Here is a 23,469-nt window from a genome sequence, read left to right on the forward strand (position 1 = left end):
GTGTGTATTGTAATAGCTGGCTGGACCCGACGTCTCAGCTGATCGGTTATACAATATGAGCCTGGCCCCCTGTGCAAGCCTTCTTAATTTTGGGTTTGTTATGAGAAACGGTCCCCAGACCCGGGGCTTCTAAAGTAGGTAATTACACTGAGAGATTCCCTGTGGGGGATTAAAACAAATGACACAGAAAACACAGCCCTTAATTCTCCATCGCCACTCATTCAAGCCCCTGCCTCCGCTTGGAAAAAAAAAACCCTTTTTTGCTTGTAACGCCTACACGCCCATGAATACGCAAACAGTCACAATAAAACACACTGGCAGCTCATGAAAATTAGTGGGGTCGAGGGGAGAGCAGTCAGAAAATGATGGGGAGGGATCGCGATTTATGGACGCGGTAAAACTGCTTTAGCATTAGGGGCTAAACAAAACATATGGTATTCATGCCGTTTTGTGAGGACCGCAGCAGAAAAAAAGGCATCTGTCCTGCCAGTTTTGCGGTGACAAGCTGCAAGGAGCATTACTCATCATTACAATCTCTGCTGGCAGCCTATTTTCATCACATTACAGTGGTATAATGAAGCGTAGCGAGCTAGCGTCCTCAGGTTCTCAGAGTAGTTCACCATTAGCACCAGCCGGGGGCATTCATCCAAGTAGCTTTATTGAACTTTTTTACAGTTAGTTTATTGTATAATTAATTAATTATTGCACAACAATGGGTTGAATCTTGGCACGGTAGCAGTTTAAATTTTTCAAATTTGTCTTGCTTTGACAGTCGAGACTGATTTGATGAGCTCTCTGCTCTCGACGCCGGTTCAGCTAAGTTCTGTATTCATTCAACCCCTTAACATTTTGCGCTCTTCCTCTCTTTGTGTCTTTTCCAGGAGCAAGGCAAAGTGGGCGTAACATTCAACATCGGGACGGTGGACATCAGCGTTAAGGAGATGACCACAGCGGTAAACGATGGCAAATACCACTTGGTCCGATTCACCAGGAACGGAGGCAACGCCACGTTGCAGGTGGACAACTGGCCAGTGAATGAACACTTTCCCACAGGTACCGACCCATTTATTCCTTTGTCTTATGAAGTTCTGCCAGAGTTAGTGTCAAGATTCTAGTTATTTAAAAAAAACACTCACTGGGCACCACCTATTTCTTTAAGCGAAGGGCACCACCAAAAATATCCAGAAATATTCACTCTCTCCTGTTATTCTGAATAAAATCTCTGCAGACTGAGAGCCGTGCAGTCACATTAATTGGGCACATGCTATGCTCCTGTGGCAAACCATGCCCCCGAAATCTCTTCTTTCACGCCCTCACACCTGACTCTACAGGAGAGGAGCTCGAATCTTTTGTCTTGCAAGAGGCATTAACTGTGCAACATCTGGCCGGTTCATTTCAGGGGAAGGGATTTAAAGGCACCGAGAGGCATTCGGTCGTCGGGCGAGGAAAGAGGAGGATGGAGGCAGAAACCAAGGGTGGCCTGTTGGCCAGATAAAGCTGCTGCCTGCCTGTATCTCTCATTCCCAGGTCAGCAGAAGCAGCGCAGCAGCAGAATACAAATAGGGTCATCAAACAGAGCCTCGCTCCATTTGGAGGCTCAGGCACTCCCTTCATTTGGCGCAGAGATGTGCCGCTCACCTAACAGGGCAAAAGAGTGAGAGGAAAGGGTGAGAGGGAGACGGAAGGAAGGAAAAATCCCTTTCCCATTTCTACTTAACAATCCATTAAATTAAGTTGGCTCTCTTGGTCTTTGACACATGCATGTGAGCCGGCCTACGGGAGGCAACCTTTGTGTCCTTGCCCCCGTTACCCACTCTTCAATTTCACTTAGTCAAACTGAGCCGACGCGCAGGGGAAGCAACATGGGCAGAAGTTGGGATGACAAAAGACGATATGAAACTCCATCGATCTCTGAGGTGAAACTGTGCCACGGCAGCACGACGTAATCAGACTGAAAAGAGACGCAGAATAAAGACAACGTGGGCCAGATGTGGAGCATGCAGCTGAAATGCCTTTTCTTTTCCAAACACTGGAGGAAGAAGGGAAAAAAAACAAAAAACTGCTGATGCAAACCTAATGCTAAGGAGCAAACAAATAGGAGTTGATCCCTTTCACTTCTCAGCCCGATGTCTCAGCAGCCCTACAGCATGCTCCTCGTCGCATGCCTTCACCGGGGACAGGGCAGCATCCTCTCCTGGCGTGACCTGGCACACGCTGTTTTGGTTTGGTTCAATGCCAGCGCAGGTGATGCTAATCTCTTCTGTCTCTGGCTTTCTTTTGCCGTCGGCTGTCTTTCGCTTTTCTTTTTGAACAGATAAAGTTAGACGGGTTTCATAACTGCGCTTCAGCCACACTTTAACTAGAAAACACCGAGAAACTCCTTAACATGTGGCCCGCGATACGCACACGAGCGACATCGGCATCACGCGAGCAATCACAGGACGCAAGGAATCGGACTAATCAGACAAATGTGAGCGCGTCGCTGCACAGGGGTTGTTTTTGTCATCTTTCTTCAGATCTCCATCCTGTGTTACACAATAAGTCTCCAGTAGTTCCCTCCTGTTTTACATAATGCTCTGCAGCCATCTGCATCGGCACTACATCTTTGTTTTCTCAACCCTCAATCATTATGTCGGTCAGTATCTGCGATCCAAAGTCCAGGTCCATTCAAAAACCACTGCTAAGTAGCCTTTGGGTTTGTGTCTCAGTTTAAGCAAAGCGCAACCGAAAGAAGTCGGGCTTTTTAGCTCTGGATTCCTTCCAAGTGATCCCACTGAGGTTTGTTCCCTTTTTCTGTCCGCCTGCCATTGTCTTGGATTGGAGTGGAGGTCGAGGGATCGAATACGTGGTAATTTCTTTTTCTCTTCTGCACAGGTAATTTGCAGGGCACTCAGTGATAGTAATTCAACGATGATTGATTTTTTTTTTTTCTTCTTCTTCTTTTTTTTCTACCCTACCTCCCTTGTAAAGGCGTTGTCATCTCATGAGTAATTACATGTTAGGGTGCAGACTCATCGACTGCTTTCTCACACTCCTAATGCTCGACTTGATGGCAGCAAGCCGCCACGAGGCTCTCAGGTCGTTCAATAAACAGTTACCGGATCCGGGCATGCCCTCTCTCCCTGGCAGAGACGAGGTGAAGACAAAGGTGTTGGTGGATTGCTTGTCATTCAAAGCTGTTTGCAAAAAAAAAAAAAAGCCCGGGGCGTGTAAATTGGACGTATCGACAGCGGCGTTTGACAAGTTGGCCCACCAGAGCAAAGAGGTGTTGGAAGGTGGGGTTTTTTACACAAGGGGCCTGATTTTAATTGTTACTTGTGCGATGCTGGGTCAGATTTACACACATTTTCTTGACTGGCTGTGACTTCTTAATAGACAGTCTCCAGGTTGGCAGCCTGGAACTATTTCAAACTGCTTTCAGGTCTCTTTTGTCGACTAAATAACTGAGTAGACTCGTGTTTTCTCCGATGTTGTTAGTATTTGCTGCTCCGCGGAACAGCGAATCAATCTAGTCTTCTTTGTGGCACCAACAATGATACCACTAGAGGGGGAAAAGTTGTCTGTGTCCACTTTGATTACTGATATTCTGGGAACATGGGGGCATTGTTGAATATTAGCAGAGGAGGAAGCATGAGGAGTCCGACGATCATGCACATTTTAAACAGAACTTCCTGGTTAAACTTTTTAAAACGGCTTCTTTGTTCAATAAACGATCATCACCAACATTTTCACTTCCAACTGAACCCTGTTTTGTTCACATTCTATTTTATTACAGTTTCCAATTCAGCAATTTCATAACAAAAGACACTCAAAACAATGGGAGGGAAATTAAACTAGCAGGAACAATGATGCCGTCAAGACAATTAGAAAGATAATATAACTAAGCCCTCATTAAGATGTTATCGCAGTGTTGAGATCTCAGGAGCAAGGACGAGCAACGTAAAACATGGAGGTCACGTTCAAAACGGCATCAGAGTCACTAAGACGGCCATGAGGGTGAATGTGGGTTATAATCACAGTGGTGTTCAGGTGGGAGTTGGGTCGAATGTCTCTGGAGTAGATTTTTTAAGAACTTTTTAAAATATTCAACTTGTTAAATTTGCTGGAAAACCAAAGAAGATGCAGCCGTCAGCACAGGTAAGAAACTGACGAGAGGATGACATTTAATTTGTTTTAGACTAATTGAGTCAGTGCATCATCTCTTATCTTATAACTAACTTGAATTGATCGACACTCAAATCCCCAACAGCCATAGATTCAACCTTTACGACACCGTGAGAGTGGCGTTGTGATTGTCTTACCACGCCTCTATTGATCGAACGACATGTGACTAGGCTCCAAGCATGTGACGCCGGCTAAAACTCCCACAATACATCTGCCCAAAAAGAAAACGTTTCCCTGAAACCGATATTTAATCTACACACAATTTACCAAGCCCGATTATCGCGGACAGGTTTGCGAGATAAAATGGTCCCATTGTTGGCGAGTAAATGTCGGGGAAATAAGACACAGAAGGACTCCAGCGCTTCACGGTCCCATTCTTCTGCACAACAATACAACCACACTGATCCCATACAGCAGCATTTTTCATCCGGCTTCTGCAGCTTACACGTGTTCAGGGTGTGTGTGTGTGTGTGTGTGTGTGTGTGTGTGCGTGTGTGTGTGTGTGTGTGTGTCTCTTCCCATTCTCTAATCATCCCCCTCCTCTCACTGTGCCCCCTCTCAGATCTCTTGTTTTTTTTTTTTTTGTTTGTCCTCAAATTCCTTTTTATCTGCGTTTTCTCGTCCGTTTCCATTAATTGCTCATCAGGGCCGCGCATCTCTCCGACGATCGTGTGTACTTTCGTGACAGCCCACATTACACTGCAGGGGCTCGTCTTTGTTTAGCGGAGAGGGGTTCCAGTTTCCTTATATAACACTCCCGAATCCCTGTACTCTGTGATTTTTTATTTTTTTTATTTTTTTGGATTACATGATCTTTTTGCATGAGTTTGAATCTTTCAAATCCAAGAATTACCAGACCGAGCCAGGCTGAAAATCGTGCATCACACTTTGCCGGAGCTGGCCGACGTTCAGGCGTTGTCTCAGATGAATGACCATTAGTCTAACTACCCGGCTTGAGGCCTCGGGGAAAGTGCGTCTGTGTGTGTGTGTGTGTGTGTGTGTGTGTGTGTGTGTGTATGTGTTTCATCATTCGTGGTGGGTACGAGAAGGGTCGGTCATAACCAGAACGGCCTTGTGTTTATTTTCAGACGCACATGCACACAACACACAAAGACCTTGGTCCATGCGCCGATGCACACAGTGTTGCGACTCCTACAACCTGAAACAGACACAATGAGTTGTGCCGTTTTCAAAAATATCTGCCAATCTTTGTCTTGAAATACAGACAAAACAATTCCTCGGGAGCAAGATAAATCCCCCCCACGCGTCCCCGGGGCCAAACACGATTAGCCCTATCTGAGACACAATCTCTGTCGCTCTCAGAACTCAGACTAAGCTGAGCATCGAAGCCGCCAGTCTAATTCATCCTTTCAACACCATAAATTTCAGAGCGACCTGATAAATGATGAATTTACTCCCTGGCTTTGTCTGACATCTGAGAGTGGAATGGAAAGAGGATAGAGAGGGAGAAGCAAAGAAAAGCAAGCAAAGAGAAACAGAGCGACATGGGTGAAGAAAAAAGAAATGCAGCCACTGAGGGAATACAGAAGCATTTAATGGAGTAGATGACAAGAATACGTTGATGAAAAGGAGAGAGAGAGCCGACGTATAGACGTATAGACGGGTGGAGAAGAAGAGAAAGGGGATAAAGAGCGAGTGGAACGTAGATAAATGATAGCAGAATTGTGGCTTCAGCTGAAGAGGCCTGATTCAGGCATGAAGAGCAAGGAGGACTGATTGCATCAGAGAGAACGAGAATCACATGATGGAGCAGAGGATAGCTGGATGGATGGCTGGCTGAAGAGAAGGAGAGGAAAGAAAGAAGGTCGGGTGGATGAATGAATGAATGACTAGCCAGAGACCGAGAGAGACAAAGATGAAAGTCAGGAGTAGATTGGAGGGGAGGCGGGTGGCGCTGGATATTCACAACCAGGGGGTCTGCAACAGCTTGCTACGGAGTTGAGCAGCGGAATGATGATTTTTGGACAGGGCCACAGTATATCAAACGTACTCATCATCCCCAAATGGAGAGAATGCCAGGAGTCTGTCACGGTAGCCATTTTCACAGTTTTTGATGCGCTCTCAGCACCGGCCCCGCGATGGAACCCCAGTGAGATTAGTCTGGCGAGCCAACTGAACGGAACGAAGCGAACAAACCAGCAGATGACTGTCGCCGTGCCAGTGTTTGTGTTGACTGAGTAGCTGCCACCGAAGGGGCGAACGTTTAGACGTTGTTTTGGCTGAGAGCAGACAAAAAAAATGCACTGATTAGAGCTGTAAAGAAGAGATACATACAGACTGCATGTAAACACAAGAAATGTCAACTGATTATATAGATGTAGGTCTTTCAAGTGTTTCAACAGATTTATTTACCTAAAATATGTGTGTGTTCGAGGACCTCTTCAGCTAAATGACTGAACATGTTCTCAGGCACTTCTAATATCTCATGAGTGGCTATTTGAAATTCTTGGGAAATTCCAACTACTGGAGTTATCCCACTTTTCTGCTAGTAATGTCAAATCAAACTTTATGCTTCATAGTTAAAACGCTTCCATGTTGCTTTTGCTTCACAATGAGAACAGGTTACAATTATGGGATCGTGGTTGATACTAAAAATGAAGTTTAACAGTGACACAAGAATAGAAAAAAGGCAAAAAGGGCAGTGAATTATTTTTGCAAGTTAGTCCAGAAGGGTCATTTTCATATATTTTCCCAAGCTAGGTGAGGAAAAAGCCACTCAATAAAACAATCTACTATATCTTATATAGAAAAAACCCCAGAGTAGGTTCAGTACACGCACATTTATAAATAATGGCATATAAATGCAGATAAAGATTCTCCTGCGGCCCAGAATGCATTTCCCCCCCGGGGACACGCCGCAAACTGCAAACAAGGTCGATTATGACTCTTTCTATTGTAAACTTTTTGATCCATGCAGGTTTAATATTTGTAAAACTTCTGCTCGAGAGGCCAAGCGGGAACTACTGCGCATATTCAAGGAGACGCGTAACCAGGAAGTAGAACGCTTTTGTTGTCATCGGACTGAATGGGCGCCATCTTAGGGTTCATGAGTTAGTCCTATTTGGAATCTGTGGCTGCGATTCATGTTGTTAACATTAGCTAACATGAGCTAACATGTACCTGTCCACCTTCTGTGTGAGTTGATTCACAGGTGCAGGTTTGCAGGAGAGCTGAGCTTGTCTTTGCCTGACAGTTTACATATTAAACACATAAATAAGTTTCGTTATTATTTGTGTAACATATACAGGGATTGTGTAAGTTGAGCGTATGAGCTCTGAGCAGGTTTTAGATTTAACCTACATGGGCTCTTTGCCAGGGACAAAACATCCAACACATAATGGCGCTAAATTGCTCTTTCCTCTCTGCAGTACTGAAAGGTTGATGAAAAATCTATGAGGAAATATCTGTCGGCTCTGCTGCGGAAAGAACCCGAAACCTTGAAGGCAGAGCGATTTCATAATAAACAATAGCGCTGTTTTATTGGCAAGGTCATCCATTTTGGAATCACCTTTGGAAATTGAACATCAAATTGACAAACTGGAGAGATTTTTCTCATTAGTTGGACAATTAGCTTGTGGTGTATTCATTACAAGGGGGGACTGTCACCTCATTAATCACCTCCAACAATGTAAGAGCTATACCTGAGACCGCGCCATTAGCAATGCACACCGAGCTCTTTACCCGCTTCTCTCCGGTCCAGGTGCGATTTCACTCTGGCTGAAGCGACAACACGAGAGTGGTGGTGGTTTTGTAAGCTGCCTCATATTCTCCCGCCCTCCCACCCCTCCACCCAAATCCTCAACCTACCCCACCAAACGTCTGACCTTTCCCGTCCGTCCCCCTGGCTGGTCTCACGTACAGCCATCATGCCTCCCTCCGTGGCTCTCGTCCAGAGGAGAGTGCATTTGGCTGCCAACCGCAACCTGCTCGAGATCAAAGGAATGGGGAGGGAGTCCTGCTAGTAGCTGATTAACCTGCTGGCACGCTCCAGACACAGTCCTTTAGCTCCTTGAGCTCCCTCGCAGCCATATCCACACTCCTTCCCAGCTGGCTATAAACTGAGCTCTTGGCTTGTTTTTTTTTTTCCCTCTGAATACGAAAAAAGTGAGGAAAGGAACGATGGAGAGATAAACGGAGAGGAAACTGAGACGAGCCTAAGTACTTCAAACTCGCGGATACAGCAAACGACTGATCCAGGAAGAAAATATGGAACAAGATGATTTTTAGACGATTCATGATATTGTAGGAAGACGCTCTGCGGTCACACCCTTCATCAGGTGGATCCCCGTGGAGTGTGTGTGTGTGTGTGTGTGTGTGTGTGTGTGTGTGTGTGTGTGTGTGTGTGTGTGTGTGTGTGTGTGTGTGTGATGTTGTCCACAGATAAATCACTTGTGAGACTCACAGCCAATTTTCCACAGGACCTTTTCTCACAATTAGAAAGACTTGCCCTTTCACTTGTGTTATAAACGATGCCGTACTGGTGCCTTTCTCTTTTCTTTTTTTTTTTTTTTTTCTCCCCCTCCAAACGCGCTCCCACCTGGGACCCGAGTGACATCACGGTGTCATTCATAATTCCGTACAGGCTTCACAGCCTTTTGTCACACTCTCTCTCCGACTGTTTGCAGACGGAGCCGAACGTCTCACTTCTCAGGGTCGACGCACTTTCAGAGGGGAAGCCTCCGTGATTGTCAGACTGAATATTGCATCGCGGCGCACGCACAGCGAGAAATCGCATCACGCCAGAAATAATACACCAGTACAAACACACACGACAACATCGCCTGTAAAAGGCAGTAGATCATCCATAATTCCTATATACCTGGAACATGTTAGCCGCGGTCTCTAAAGAGGGGAGTGTGGCAGCTGTGGGGGTTGTGCCTCTTTCTTTTTTGAACCCAAAAGGCCTCCCACCATGTCAGTAATGATCTCATTTGTATGCATTGTTCTCCTCAAATCTGTGTCACTGTGGGACTTGCCTCCCAGTAGGTCTGCAGTACTTCAAATTACCACTTCCCTCTCCACGGTCGGCCCCCTCCCTCTTCCCTCCTCGCTGCAAACCTGCTCCACAGCTCTACTTTCCACCAAATAAGCTTCTGCAGAGAATCATCTCTCGGCCCCTCGAAACGTAAAAGCAGGTGGTGTCCAGTGGGACAATTAGTGCAGATTAATTACCCCCTCTTTGCTTCAGAGAAGGCAGTAAACATCTACACTTTTAACCGCTTGATAGCCTTTTTTTTCCTCCTGTCTTCATTATGTAATATGATGAATGTATTACAGGACTTGTTAGTTAGACTGTGATGTATCTTCTGTTAACCTGTTTTTCTATGCAGTGAGGTTTTGAATGGATATGTGTTGTGCTTTTTTTTTTAATCAATGTATATTTGGTGTAAATTAAGGTGTGGAGTGTGTGTGTGTGTGTGTGTTAATATGAATTTTAAACATTTCAACTAAAGCTATTTGAAGAAGAGAGAAAAAAATCATCATAAAGCTTTCATAAATATTTTTCTAAACAAAGATAAAACTCATCATAAACCACTGTATAAACTGTGTGATGTCTTGTTGCTGTTGCCGACTGTTTCAAGCTGTTTGTTAAACTCTCAAACTTTAAAGGCAACAGCGACATTGAGCGCTATCAAATGGCAAATAAGAAAATCCCGTTCAAATATACCCGGCCAGTAGAAGATTGGCTTCAGGAGAAAGGTAAATCTCTATCGAACTTATAGAATGTTTTTTTTTTTTTTCTTTTCTATTTCTGTCATTCCATTGGCTTGTTCCCTTTTCAACCTCTGAGAATGGATAACCACCCCTTAAACCCTTTAAAAACAAGTAAAACAAAGCATTTGTTTGTTAGTTTCTTTTTCTTTTCTTTTTTTTTTTTGCTCTTTCCTTTGTTTTTTCTTTTTTTCTTTCCTGTTTTTTGTCATTGTCATCTTTTTAAAATTTTGTTGAATCATGGTGTCCAGTTAAAGGGACTGGAAAGAGATTTTTTTATTTTTACAAACAGTGCAACGATAAGATTTTTAAGTATCAGCTGCTCCTGATCTTTTTTGCTCTTTTCTGCACAGTGGACTAGGAGACCAGGAGCATTATCCACGCTGCAACAGTAGGCCGATTTGTTTTTGAGAGGAGAATTAGCTCCCTTGGCTTAAATCCTCTGCAATGTTTGAGAACAAACTAATCAGCGGGCATATCCACCTGAAAACTTTCCAAACAGCAGGTGCTTCTCGCCGCTGTAATTCATCTGATCGTAGTTGTGCACATCACACATGATAAAAACAAAAATCCTCTCTTGTTTGGTGATAGACTGCTAATTGGAGCCTTTTTGACGGCAGAGCGTCACAGCGAGCCCGCCAAGGTGCACTAATAATCACTGATTTAAAAAAAAAGTCTGCTCCTCCTCCTTTTTTTCCCATCTTTTGGTGCGTGTTCTTAGTCGATATAACATCACTTATAAACTGCTTTAAAGTTCATTGCACATAAACATCTTAACCTGATTATAAAGTCCCTTTAACAACCCGTTAAAACACAGACAGGTCTTGATAAACGCCATTACTGCTGCATGCATGACTCCACACGTTGTGCTCTTTCATTTTCGCCTCTGTGGTCTGACCGTCCTCCTCTCTCCCTTGTCATTCCATGCCCGACGTATTATGTATTTTAATTGTGCAAAGTGCCGCAGATATAACAAGCTTGCAGTTCCATGTGTCTGTGAATTATACGACAATTAGATTTTTAATTATGATTTCTGTATTGTGAGAGTTTGGTGTATTTTCTTTTTATAATTAATGCATGAGCGGTGTGTTTTTGACAATGATATTTAGGCCTCTCCTAATGAAATTCACCATGACATGCAGTGAGTGTGTATTGCTCGTACTTTATCATAATATGCCAAAGCCTGTATACATATTTATTAATCATCTTACCGCAGGAGTCCACTGTTTTGTCCAGAGAATATTAAGAGCGCCCGTGGAACGTGTTCCAGCTCATTTTTCAAACATTTTTTTCTCACACCTGCATGTGTTTTTCCTCCTTGACGATAATGCTCCTATAGCTGCATAGTGTCTGTTGTTTCTCAGCATTAGCGGCCTCTTTCAGGGCAGCTTTTTTTCTTGTATATCAAAAGGGAAAAAGCTTTCCCACTGTAGATAAGAGAGCATATAGTTGCAGCCCTTTATGAACAGAAAGGTGGGGTACTTCTTTGAGTTTAAAGGCATGTTGCATCGACACTATACTTTTAACCATTTCAGCTCCATCCACACTCATTTAACCGAGCAGTAAAACGATAATGATAACAGACATTTATAGTCATTGTTGAAGTTTTTTTCATTAATTTAGTTCCAATTAAGACGCATGCATGTCGGAATTAGAGCTTTTTTTTATGACAGCTTTATCATTTTTCCATCATAAAACATGTTAACACCCGCTTCCCTCCCTCGTGCGCCAGGCCGGCAGCTGACAATCTTCAACACCCAGGCTACTATCTCCATCGGCGGGAACGACCGGAAGCGACCCTACCAGGGCCAGCTCTCCGGTCTCTACTACAACGGCCTCAAAGTCCTCAACATGGCCGCGGAGGGCCACATCAACATCAAGGTGAACGGCAGCGTGCGGCTGGTGGGCGACGTGCCTACCAGCCGGGGCGCAGCGCGCACCACCACCTCGGTGCCGCCGGAGATGTCCACCACCTTCATCGAGACCACCACCACGCTCTCCACCACGACCACACGCAAACAGCGCTCGCCACCAACTATTCAGGTGAGTGTGACGGGACACGCAGGTGACAGGATTGTATAGCACTCTCAGATATGTCTGTACAATATGATGCCACAGCCAACAGCTGGTTAGCTTAGCTTAGCACAAAGACTACAAACAGGGCACCTCTCAAAGCCACATCGGCCGTTTCTTGAGACGTCACATGCCAAACAAGATGTAGTGGGTTAAGTTAAGTGGTAGCTTCAGGTTGCTTGTATGCTAAGCTAAACTGACCGGTTGCTGTCTCATATTTACGTTTGAGTGGTATCATTTTTCTTATATAACCTCCTGACAAGAAAGTACATTTCAATCTACTGATTCCGACCCATTATTTACCATCCAGAGTGTCCTGTTCAGTTGCATTCTGCCTTTAGGAGATAAAGACGGCCACCTTCTGAGTCCTGCGGAAAACAGCGGGAGTCTGTGGGCTAAATGTTTTGTTTTCTCGACAATCAGGCTTTAAAAATGTGACAAAGTGAAATGTCAAGAGCACAAAAGTCCTCTCGTCCTCCACTTTTTGATATTTTTCCGTGACTTTTGTGTGACTGTGCGTGGGCGGATTGAAGCCGCGCTGCTTTTTTCCCCGCTTGATCAGTCAAGGTCAGGATACTGTATTTCTCATTCTATCAGGGATTGAAGTGCTGCTGTTCATCGAGGTGTGCAAAGCCACCGCTCCTCTTCTCTACATTCCTCTCTTTTTCCTCTGTCTCTCTATTTCTGTCTCTGTCCGTCTCCATCTGTCACTCACCCAATCCGGTCTCACTGAGGCCTTTCTCCAATACGTCCTGAGTCCAAGCCAATGAATGTCACTGCCGTGCCAGGAAAGTAATCACGGCGAGCAGTCCTTTGACACCCAGAGGACAAATTCAACCATTCGTAGTTCATATTAAAGCAATAACTCTCCCTTAGGGGGGGGAGGCAGGGTTAGGGGGAGAGGTTGGGTGGTGTACGACAGACAGGGACCACTGTTATCAGCCTCTTCACCTCGACTAGAGATTGCCTGGCGTGCGGTGATGATGGCCCTTCATGTCAGCGCTGACACTTGTACATCTCTATCAGAGCGAGTGTGAGACGGGAGCCGGAGCCAGAGCTGCTGGAAAGCCGCTAAATACCCTGTGATTTGGACAGAAATGACAATGAAAAAGCCTGGCCGTCGAGCTGCAGCGCGCGTGTGTGTGTGTGTGTGTGTGTGTGCAGGTCCGGAGCAGAAGCTAAGCGGTTCTGTATCCATTCTGTCTTTGCGTCGCATCAATAATCTGCGACGATGACGACGACTGAGCTGAGATACATTACACCACCACCGTCTGCAGCAGCACCGCCAACAAGGTCACATCAGATAAGAAAAGAAAGAAAAGCATTCTGTGTCATCGGCTATTAATATCAAAGGAAGTCAATAAAGTTTTGCGTGTTGTGAAAGAAGCTTTTTTTTTTCCTATGATCTGCTCTCCTTCTCAAGGTGAAATGATGAAGCTGTAGCTCTTTTTTCAAACCCCAGTTTAGATGCCAGATGATATACTTTGGTAACCTAACAATAAAAATGCCATTTTTTTTTTTTTTTTTTGCCCTCGCTAACTTTTCATTTTACTTTTGTATTCCTTCTGAGAGCGCGCCATGTTCATTTCTCCTCCACAACCTCCCATGGCAGCGTCTGCTTTGATTCACGCCGCTGTGTCACCGAATTTCATTTGCCAAGGCCTTTAATTTCGCCGTTCCCTTGTCGGCTGTCAAATACTGTGGTGTGAGAGGTAAAGAGAGGTACCTGTACCAGTTTGGCAGATTTCTCCACCCCTCAGGGTGGTATAGGGGAGTTGAGGGAGTTGAGCTATCATTAGTGATGTACTGCAGCGCTGAAAGAGAGCTATAGGTATCTGACTCGGCGCTGGACTCCAGCCCGCATGTGTGGAGCCGTTTCAGGAGGAGGAGGGCGTGTGTGTGAGCCCACGTGCCCACTGAAATGTGAGTGTTTTGGTATCTTCTCGCACATCTATTTTTGGTCCACTTCACCAGCGCTAGCTGTTTCTTTTTCAGAGGTGAGAAGTGACGAATCCCCCGACGTGTCAGGATCAACAGAATGAGAGACAGGGGTGGGAAGTGGAGAGAACCAATCTCACGCTTAATTAATGATAGCTCCGCCGGGACGCACCGACAAGACAGACACGTTTCATTTTCTTTTTTTCTCTCCCGCGCTCTCTCTGTCACTCTGTTGCTTGGCTGCTGTGCAGGTCAGGCGGTCCACTGGGGGATCAAATACTAGAGTAGACAAGAGAAGGGATTCACTTCGGCTTAATCCAAAGATCACGTGAGTCAAGTTGACAGACCGTAATCATTTTTCAGCCTCGCTGTTTGTCGACTTGATTCACCTGGTCTTTGGATTAAGCTGAAGTGAAATCCTTTCCCTGTCGTTGACCCTGTTTTTTTCAGTGAGCAAAGATTCCTCAGTGATACAGATTATTTTGCAGAGGTGGACTCAAAGCAAAACTGCTGTGTAGAAATATTCCAAGTTAAAGTCAAGGTTTTAGATCTTTGCTTGTGTAAAATCACAAATCATCAAAAAGTCTTAAAGTACCAAATATTCATCGCGCAGAATACAATATTTCAGAATGACATGTATTATTTTACTGAATTAGATTTTTTGATGCATTAATATCATCGTCTCTGTAATGTTGAGGCTGGTAAAGATGGTTTATCTACTTTATATATGTGGTTTTCAATACACTCTGGCTCAGCTTCACTGGGTTTGTCTTGGCACGTCCGCAGAGCGCAGCAGAGATTTACATTTTCTTTTATAACGCAGCTAACCGCTTGAAGGTGTGCCATTAACTTAAGACATGCTGTCTCGCGTAGTGGTCAACAGAGTGGCAGTAAAAAAAAAAACCTCTTCCTCCCTGCAGTATTATCAAAGAACATCTGCTAAGAAAGCTCCAGTAATTTGGTGATAAACATGTTTAATTTTCTATAAATTCTTCACAGTAAAAATCTCCTCGTTTTTGGCTCATGAAATCTTTTTACCTGCAGTAACATAACACATCAGAAAAACTCTCTGCAGCACCACAAAATTGTGCACAGCACGATATTTGAGTTCATGTACTTAGTTATTTTCCACCGCTGCAGTGTTGTACTCTGTTTTCTCTATAAATGAATCACATTTGAATGTGTGTGCCGCGTAATTTCCGTTTCTTCGTGAATGCATAATAGGCGGTCTGAGACTTGGCATTAGATATGTCAACGAGCTGACTCATTCTGCAGATCGCGGCCTCCGCCCACCCACAATGCCGCTCTCAAAAGCCGACTGTTCATTTTCCTGTTCATCCATTTAGCAGTCGGAACATCTCTTTGATCATGTGCATCTGGGAGCGGAGGCCGGGGGGGGGGGTGGTTTGCTAACCGCATTAGCTTTAGCTGCGTGCCCTCGATTCCTCTCCGCACAATGTACACAGCCAGGGTAATGCATGCCGGCACGCTTCATCTCGTCATCGCCTCTTTATCGTGCGAGGATACGACAAAAGAGTCGACTCGCTCTCTCCAAAAAAAATCCCTTTACTCCTCTCTACTCCATCATCATAAATATTAATAGGCTCTTTATTGCCTTGGCAAGACACTAAATAAGGTCTGCAAAAGGAGTAATGCAACACTCAATATATATAAACAAGAGTAATGGTCTAAATATTGCCCCTGTTATAAACCTTTTTCGTGAAGCTGTGGTTAAGTCCCATACGAACTGCTGCCTGTTGAACAGTTTGACAGTAGCTCTACCAGCCGCCTGAGCTGCGGAGTTCACAAGTGGTTTGCGGTGAATTTCAAATGGATTGGCAGTTGTTTTGGAAGCTACTCATGATTAAAATTCTACTAGTAGCTTGCAGCATTAAAAAAAAAAAAAAAGCCAGTGCGGAGATGGGAGATGATCTCTTATTTAAGGGGAAACTCAACCAATTTTACACATCAAAGTCTGTTTACAAGTCTTGTAGAGCACCACTACACATGTGGGAAGAGGGTTTATGAAGCTGTTTGCGGCTCCGCGGGGAGCTGTGCAAATTCTGATCAACTGCTTGAAGTGATGTCACCTGAGGCGACGTCACCGGGGTCTGAAGACGACGAAGTCTGAAAGTGAAATGCATCCGTGCGGAGCTGGAACGGGGTGAACTTATGCAGACCTCCGTAACCTCAAGGCTACGAGAAGCCGCATTACCTGCCATGAACAGAACACGCCTGAACAGCCTCTGAGAGATTTGCATTGTGGGTAATGTAGGCAACACTGGAGCAAAAAAAAGATGTAAGCTCTGGCTCTGCTGTGGTAATCACCTTTTAACTGTCTATCATTAGTCCGACAACGTCAAAGGACTTAATCAAAGGAAAACTAAAATCGGAACAAAGTGATGGCCGCTGTTAACTTGCACAATAATTGAAAGTTGTCTTCCAGACCTTTTTGGATTACTCTCCCTTAATAAAAGAAGAGATGTCTTGAGGCTCGCTGGTTGTCTTTGCATGCATCAGTTGTCAGAGAGTTAGCAGTGGCCTCTGTGATTTCCAGATATTAAATAATTTGGTAGGAAAGGCGAAGAAGAGAAAGTCAGAAAGGGGTAGCAGATCTGTGTTTTGTCTCCAGTCTCTCAGTTCAAAGTTTAGAGTGGAGACTTGCTTACAGGATTCCCGGGTGTTCCTAGTTCCTCTCTGCAGAATAATTGCTAAACCCCACTTTTTTTTTCTCTTTTAAAGATTCAATGTTTCTGCAACTGAACGTCTCAAAACGAACTCCCTTTTATTATACATCTTGTTGAGCTGTGTACTCAGATTATCTCGACCTGTTGCTCTGACTTCCAGGAGAGAGTCAGAGAGTAACGAAGGAGGCTGGTGAACGTGAATTAACGTAACGCTGGGTAAAACTTTAACACGTAGCCTTGTCGGTCCTGTCAGATGGATTGGCAGCTCTCATTATCCCATTCTAATTGCGTTCTTTTGTTATAATTGAAGGACCCCTGGCAGCACAAATTACAGACTGCATGTGCTTCTTATGTCCTGTTGATTATTGATCCAGATGATAGAAATGTCCAGGAAAGGTCCAGACGAGCAGCAACAACAACTTAACTACAGAGAAGTAATTACAGATGCAGGTTGTTTTGTGACTACCTCTCTAGTCTATGGAATTGTGGCTCTTTATGCTCGCCGGTTTGGTGCGGATAGTCATTTTGGGAACACTCATTTATGCAAGACTTTGTATCACGGGAGATCAACGTCTTCTCCCTCTCAATTAACTCGCGCTGCTGGCCTGAGATGTTTGGGAACAATTAGGAAAGGAGGCTGCAATCTAGAGTACCGTGGGGGAAAGCAGCTGAGGGAGAGACACTGAAAGTGATTTGCATGGTTGCCGTGTTAAAAGAAATTGCTTGCGTCCATCATCTTCAACTGGCCCGGTGCTCAGGAGACGGGAAAATGAGAGGTAAATTGTTTGCCGTTTAATTGGTCCTCTTCTGCTGAGAAGCGCGGGAGTGATGCACTATCGATGCGCTTGGATAAACACCGCATGATGACAAAAAATATTAAGTTGAATCGAAATGTTTCCGGGTTGTTTTGATTGACATCGCGGCGGTGACTTTAGAGAGACGGGGTGAATGTAAAAGGTCATGAACCAGAATCAGCTGGCACCATTACGGGATAACATTTCGAACACGATACCCACTTTTTTTTTTCTCCCAGCTTCCCCGACTCGCTTCTTTTGCTCCGTCTATCTAAAGTACATCAAGGATGTTGCTTAACGCCTGGGGATATATGATAATCACTGATTTATTCTCTCTTCAAGAGGTAGCGAGGAAGGCGCTGTGCGGCGTGCTGCGCGTCTCCACATGGTAGTCTGCTGGATGATGTTTGATGAGTGTGTTCATCTGTGCGTCGATCCGTTCATGTGCGCGCAGGTGTGTGTGAGAGCACAGGTGTGTGTGAGAGCACAGGTGTGTGTGAGAGCACGGGTGTGTGTGTGAGAGCACGGGTGTGTGTGTGAGAGCACGGGTGTGTGTGTGAGAGCACGGGTGTGTGTGAGAGCACGGGTGTGTGTGTGAGAGCACGGGTGTGTGTGAGAGCACGGGTGTGTGGAGGCGGCTGTGCTTCGCTTCTCCACCTGCTGTCAGTCGGCTTTTCTTTTCAGTTAGTTAGTCTCTGTGATCACCTCCCCTCACAACCAGACCTGCCAGTAATTGTGTAAAGGTCAAACTGGTTTGCAGGTACTCCTCGGGATGATCTCTTTATTTCCCTCCTTTTTTAGTCAGTATCTTTCTTTCTACCTCCCATCCTGCGTGCCTTGCTAGGCACCCTGGTTCCCATTGAATTGTGGGAAATTAAATCTGGAGGTCAGCTATTTCCTCAGTAGGTTGAACCCTGCTGGTGTGTGTGTGTGTGTGTGTGGCTCATTAAAGGAGTAGACACACACATGCATGCACACAGTTTGTACGAGGATAACTTAATCTTCTGTCTCACACGTCTGCATTCATGCGCAACCGAATTAAGCTACTGTTACCTTGTGTGCACACAAGCACACACGCATCAACAAGAAAGTGTCGTCCCTCTCGCTGCCACATGTGCTCACATCGTCAGAGAACAGAAGAACGAAAAAATCAGGAGATTTTGAATGCGTAGTGCCAAATAGTTCCCCCCACCACCCCCACCATCAACATGACAAACTCATTCCAGCACTGTCATGGGTTGTCTAACTTCTCTGTCTCCAGAGTGTGTGTGTGTGTGTGTGTGTGTGTGCCAACGGTTGCAACTTTCTTTATGAATTTTTCATCTCACTTGGTGTGCAAGAGAATATGTACAAAGAGCTATTTCCATTAGGCTTCACGGCGTGAACGTGTTTGTAGATGTTTGCAATTTCGTGTCTGTAGGTCATGTGTTTGTTTCTCAGTGTGTGTGTGTGTGTGTGTGTGTGTGTGTGTGTGTGTGTGTGTGTGTGTGTGTGCGTTGGGAGCAGTTTGTCTCTCAGTGTGTGAGAACCAGCAGCTAGCTCCAGGGGTTTTGAACCACAGGGGTTTTTGTAATGGATGTCCCCCATGCCTCACAACACAGCTTATATAGATCCTCCGGGAATGCTTCAGTGTGTGTGTTGTGTGTTTGTATGTGTGTGTATGTGTGTAAACCTGCTGTCTTGTCAGCCTCTGCTGTCACGACGGGGCGCTCACACACCAAGGGGCAAAGCCAACAACGCACATCAGTTACACATACAGGCGAGCGCACACACGGTGCAGCAGTTTGTGTCTGAGCTGGCGGCAGGACATCAGCACATGTGCTCTGGGTGCTCTGGCTGGTGGACGGGCTCGCCTCATGCTGCGCCGCCTCCAGAAGTGGCTCGACTGGTTATAACGTGATACACGCGGCCAAATAATAACTCACAACTGACACAACAAAGTGACATTACCAGCCTGAAACACTTTTATCACAATTAAGTTTGTTAAAGGTGCAGTGTGTAGTTTTGGGGGGAAGAAATGTTGATCAGAGGAGAAACAAACTGTCTGTTTTCATGACTGAACAAAGGACAACACAATTCATGCTGTTGTACTTTGTTTATATCTGGCGGACCCTGCCACCTTTCTAGCTTCAAACAAGTGTTTTGAGGATCTTATTCTCCTCTGAGCACAGCTTTTTTTAATCATGTATGGAGAAGATAGATATTTCTGAGTCTGCATTTCTTCTCCCAAACTGCACAGCTCACCTTTAAATGTTTTAATCACATCTTTATATCTGTACCATCTTTGAGTTTGTGTAAAACTTCCCGCGAGTCCTTATACTTTCATCTCAAAATCCGGATTCTTCTTCTTCTCGTCCTCTCGGTGCAGATGTCATCAGTCCCCCACACACCAATAGACTTGCTTGGATTATCAAAGTGGAACAGTCGGCGCTAAATCCTGTGCCAAGCCATTTTTATAAAGTTGTGAGGTTGCTGTGAGATCCTCACACTCTCGGTGGTGTTTAATTAGCTTTCTTTTTTTTTTTCCAGCACAACAGTTCTGGGAACCAAAATATATTAAAACTTCTACCGCCAGCATTTTTTTTTTTCTTTAGCACTTTGTAGGTGACTTTACAGCAGATTTAGGAAGTTACTGCATTTGCTAAAAATAACAATCAGTTAGTGGTTTATGCGTTGCTCTCGTTTGGCACGTAAGACTCTGCTAACTGTTCCTCTAGGTGTTTTTTTTTCCCCCTTGTTCTTTCAGTGAATATTCCAACATTTTGGGAAGGTAAATGTTCATTTAATCTCCGTGTTCAGATTCCTGTATCTCTAGCCTAGCTCCAAGACTACAACACGGGGACACAACTCGCTTTGCACCTTTTAAAAACGTCCGTTCATACAGTGCACATACTGAACGCTGCCGCTTGTGTGTGCTCAAAAAATTGCAGCAATGTAAAGTGAGATATTGTGGTTTAACTAACCCGGCAGCTGGGCACATTCACTGCTTGCAGCAACAAGACATCCTGTCCTCATTAAGCAGCTAGTTTTTTTTACACACTTTTGCAGCTCAGAATAAAAAACCCAGCTGACTCTCTGGTCATTAGCTTGCTAGCTAACAAGATACATCCATGTAAATAAGATGGTTTGTTAAATACTGAATTGTGTATTTTTGTATTAATTTCTTCTCTGGCGAACACTATCTGTCGTCCTGCCTCTCGTCTTTGTGCCGAGTTGGTTTAAACGCAGAGATGTTTCATGCATTAAACACGACGCAGACACGAGACTGACATTGATTATTTAATCTTACCGACTGTAGGACAGAAAATTGACCACAATTTTAAAGTATTAATGCAGCGGACCAAATAAAGCTCCCACAGCCGTGTGCAGTGTATGATAATATCGAACTTCATGTGTGTGCAGCTCACAGACCGACCGCCTCGTTCTGCAGTGGCTGTAATGAATCTCTGTGCAGTGAATACATTTACTGCCAGCCTTGCACTCGTGTGGATCTATGTTAGTGTGCGAGGGAGACGGAGACAGAGAGAGGGAAAGCGGCCACGTCCTTGCGTGAATGTCTACAGATCTTGATGTGCATTACCGTCTCTGTGTGCACAGAACGCACCGTGTGTCTGCCAGAGTCAATAGGATTTAATTAAATATGTATCGCACAGACGCAGCCTTTGATGTTGCACAGCAATAATGTGTTCTGTTTCATTGCTCAGCTGAGCTGTTAGCAAGGCCCAGTAATGTTTCTCCTCCCGTCCACAGAGAGTTGCTGCAAACTAGAATGAAACCTGTTGCTCTGCAAAAAATGAGATAATAGTGAGGATCCGTGTGTGTGTGTGTGTGTGTGTGTGTGTGTGTGTGTGTGTGTGTGTGTGCAGTGGTTAGTCATCCCTACGTGTGTGTGTGTGTGTGTGTGTGTTAGCATGTTCGAGGCTCAATCGTACAGCGCATTTTTTAAACCTTTTTCTCCACTGGTTAGTGATTACGTCTCAACTTTCATCTTCTAAAAAGAGACTAAATCGAATGCTTAATTTGGTTTGTGCTCATTAGGAACTGAACCCAAATGGGACCCCCCCCCCCGGCTAATTTGGGAGACGTAAAGCTGCCAGCATCAGTCATTACATAACGCCTACATTGATTTGGTGTTACAGCCTTGAAGTCATAATAGCCCCTTCGACTGTGAGAAATACTGTAATATTGAAATGGATTTGAAAAGGATGGAGAGAGAGCAGGGTCCAGTTTCAGGTGCATGGTTCAGACTTCACACGTTCTCAATGGAAAACCAATAGCTTTCCCAGTTGAACATATCGTCTTACCCATTGATTGCGTTGTTGCAATTAAGGAGGTCAGTTCGGGTTTATTTATAAAGCCCTTTGTCACAAATCAACAAGCCGTCTTCAATTTAACTAATCAGCATCTCTTCACAGTGTGATTACATCAGAAAACCATTAGAACGACATAGTTTTAGACGTATTAGGTTGTTCAACTCCTCGGTTTAGATTAAGTGATCATAGCAGACTTAAATTGTTCCAGAAATCCGGCGCAGAACTGCTGTGAACAGATTAATTCAAGCCTCGTTCAAATATGTATAATCATGGCTTCATAACACGGATCTGGAGGAGCGTCGACCGCATCAATTCTCAATGAAGACAGAGATTTTGGATGAGATCTGTGGCGTTCACTGACACAGAGCAGCAAATATTAAACACAGGAATGTGTATGACGGATCAAATGATGAAAGAGAAAATGGACTGAATGGGCCACCGGGAAGAAAGAGGTCATCTGGCAGCACTGGATGAAAACAGAAACAAATGTGTCGCAGTGACTTCCTCTGGAAAACTGGCCTGTTGTGAAGTCTTCTTGTTATTATACTATCTTGGACTCAAGCCCAGTGAGAGTAATTCCCTGGTTGCAGCCTCTCACATGTGAATATCTATAACTTCACTTCGTCTGTAAAGCTCTTTGGGTTTTGATCATCGTGCAGAGAAAACCAGCGCAATTAATTAAAAATGCAGAGGACACGTTGTGTAATGTGCAGTTTTGATGGCCAGACAATCGTTATATAATTGAAATAATAATCAGCATCTGAACGATAAAATATCAAAGGATACTAAAACACAGTCATTTACTCTAGTGATGCTGGTTTAAAGGTCCAGTGTGAAGGATTTAAAGGTCCACTCCAGCAGCCAATGTTGGGGGTTTTTTTCCATTCTGGGCTGTTGTAGAAACATGGCAGTGCAACATGGTGGATTTAAACTGCTAATTCCAAGGTAACGAAAAGACAACAATTGAATTTATACATTTATACTGATGATAATTATTAATATTATGTCCCATAATCCTGCACACTGGACATTTAACTCTTCACCTTGCTTAATGAAACAGACCTCTGCTGCCCTCCAAGCAGGAATACTGTTACCTTCATTTTGTTTGTGATCCTCACTGAAATGGACCCTCTTCCACTCCTTTCCTGTCCCGACTCCCTCCTCCTCCTCCTCTTCCTCCTTGTGCCCCCCCGTGCTCTCATCTTCTCCCTACCTCTCCTTTGGTCACGGCTTTCAGCGCAGCTCGCCACCACATCCACATGAATTCCTCACTTCCTCTTTGAAGGGGGAGAACCACAAACGGTAACACAAACCGTAACTCGGAGCTGTAATCTCTGCTCCAATTTCACTCGAGGACGGCGTGGACTCGCATAGAGAGGAGACATTTCCTTCCATCTCTTGTCTGCTTACCTTACATGTACCTCTGTTACCTGCCTCTCATCACCTGGACCGCCTCTCTCCACGACCCCTCGATCATTCAGCCGCTCTGTCTTTTGTGTGAACACACATGTACGTGTGCGAGTCTGTTTGTCACGGGGCTTCCCTGATGACCTTGTACACTGCGGCAGGGGGGTGATTAAGGATCAGGGCCAAAGACCATTTCCTTTTCCATGGGAAGATGAATGACCCTGTTTGAAAGTGGCTGCCTATGGCCTCAGGGCAATTAGAGTTTGCTGTGAGCCAGCAACCCTCAGTGCTCTGTGTACAAAGGCGGGTCCTTGAGAAAAGAGAAATACTCGGCATATAACCCGTTCTGCTGAAACCAAC

General features: G+C 44.8%; 1 protein-coding gene across 10 annotated transcripts in view; it reads left to right on the forward strand.

The window, feature by feature from the left end:
• The window catches only part of nrxn3b (neurexin 3b), a 282,849-nt gene that overhangs the window by 237,213 nt on the left and 22,167 nt on the right, over nucleotides 1-23,469 (forward strand). For 8 of the 10 annotated variants that reach the window (XM_037086532.1, XM_037086533.1, XM_037086525.1 and 5 more), the window contains 3 exons: nucleotides 882-1,053; nucleotides 9,796-9,885; nucleotides 11,630-11,940. In XM_037086532.1, coding sequence (XP_036942427.1) covers nucleotides 882-1,053; nucleotides 9,796-9,885; nucleotides 11,630-11,940 — 573 coding nt within the window. The remainder of the gene's footprint in view (nucleotides 1-881; nucleotides 1,054-9,795; nucleotides 9,886-11,629; nucleotides 11,941-23,469) is intronic. The other 2 variants (XM_037086530.1, XM_037086529.1) reach the window with 1 other exon arrangement.

This window comes from Acanthopagrus latus, chromosome 22 (genome assembly GCF_904848185.1).
Source record: "Acanthopagrus latus isolate v.2019 chromosome 22, fAcaLat1.1, whole genome shotgun sequence".
Taxonomy (NCBI): domain Eukaryota; kingdom Metazoa; phylum Chordata; class Actinopteri; order Spariformes; family Sparidae; genus Acanthopagrus; species Acanthopagrus latus.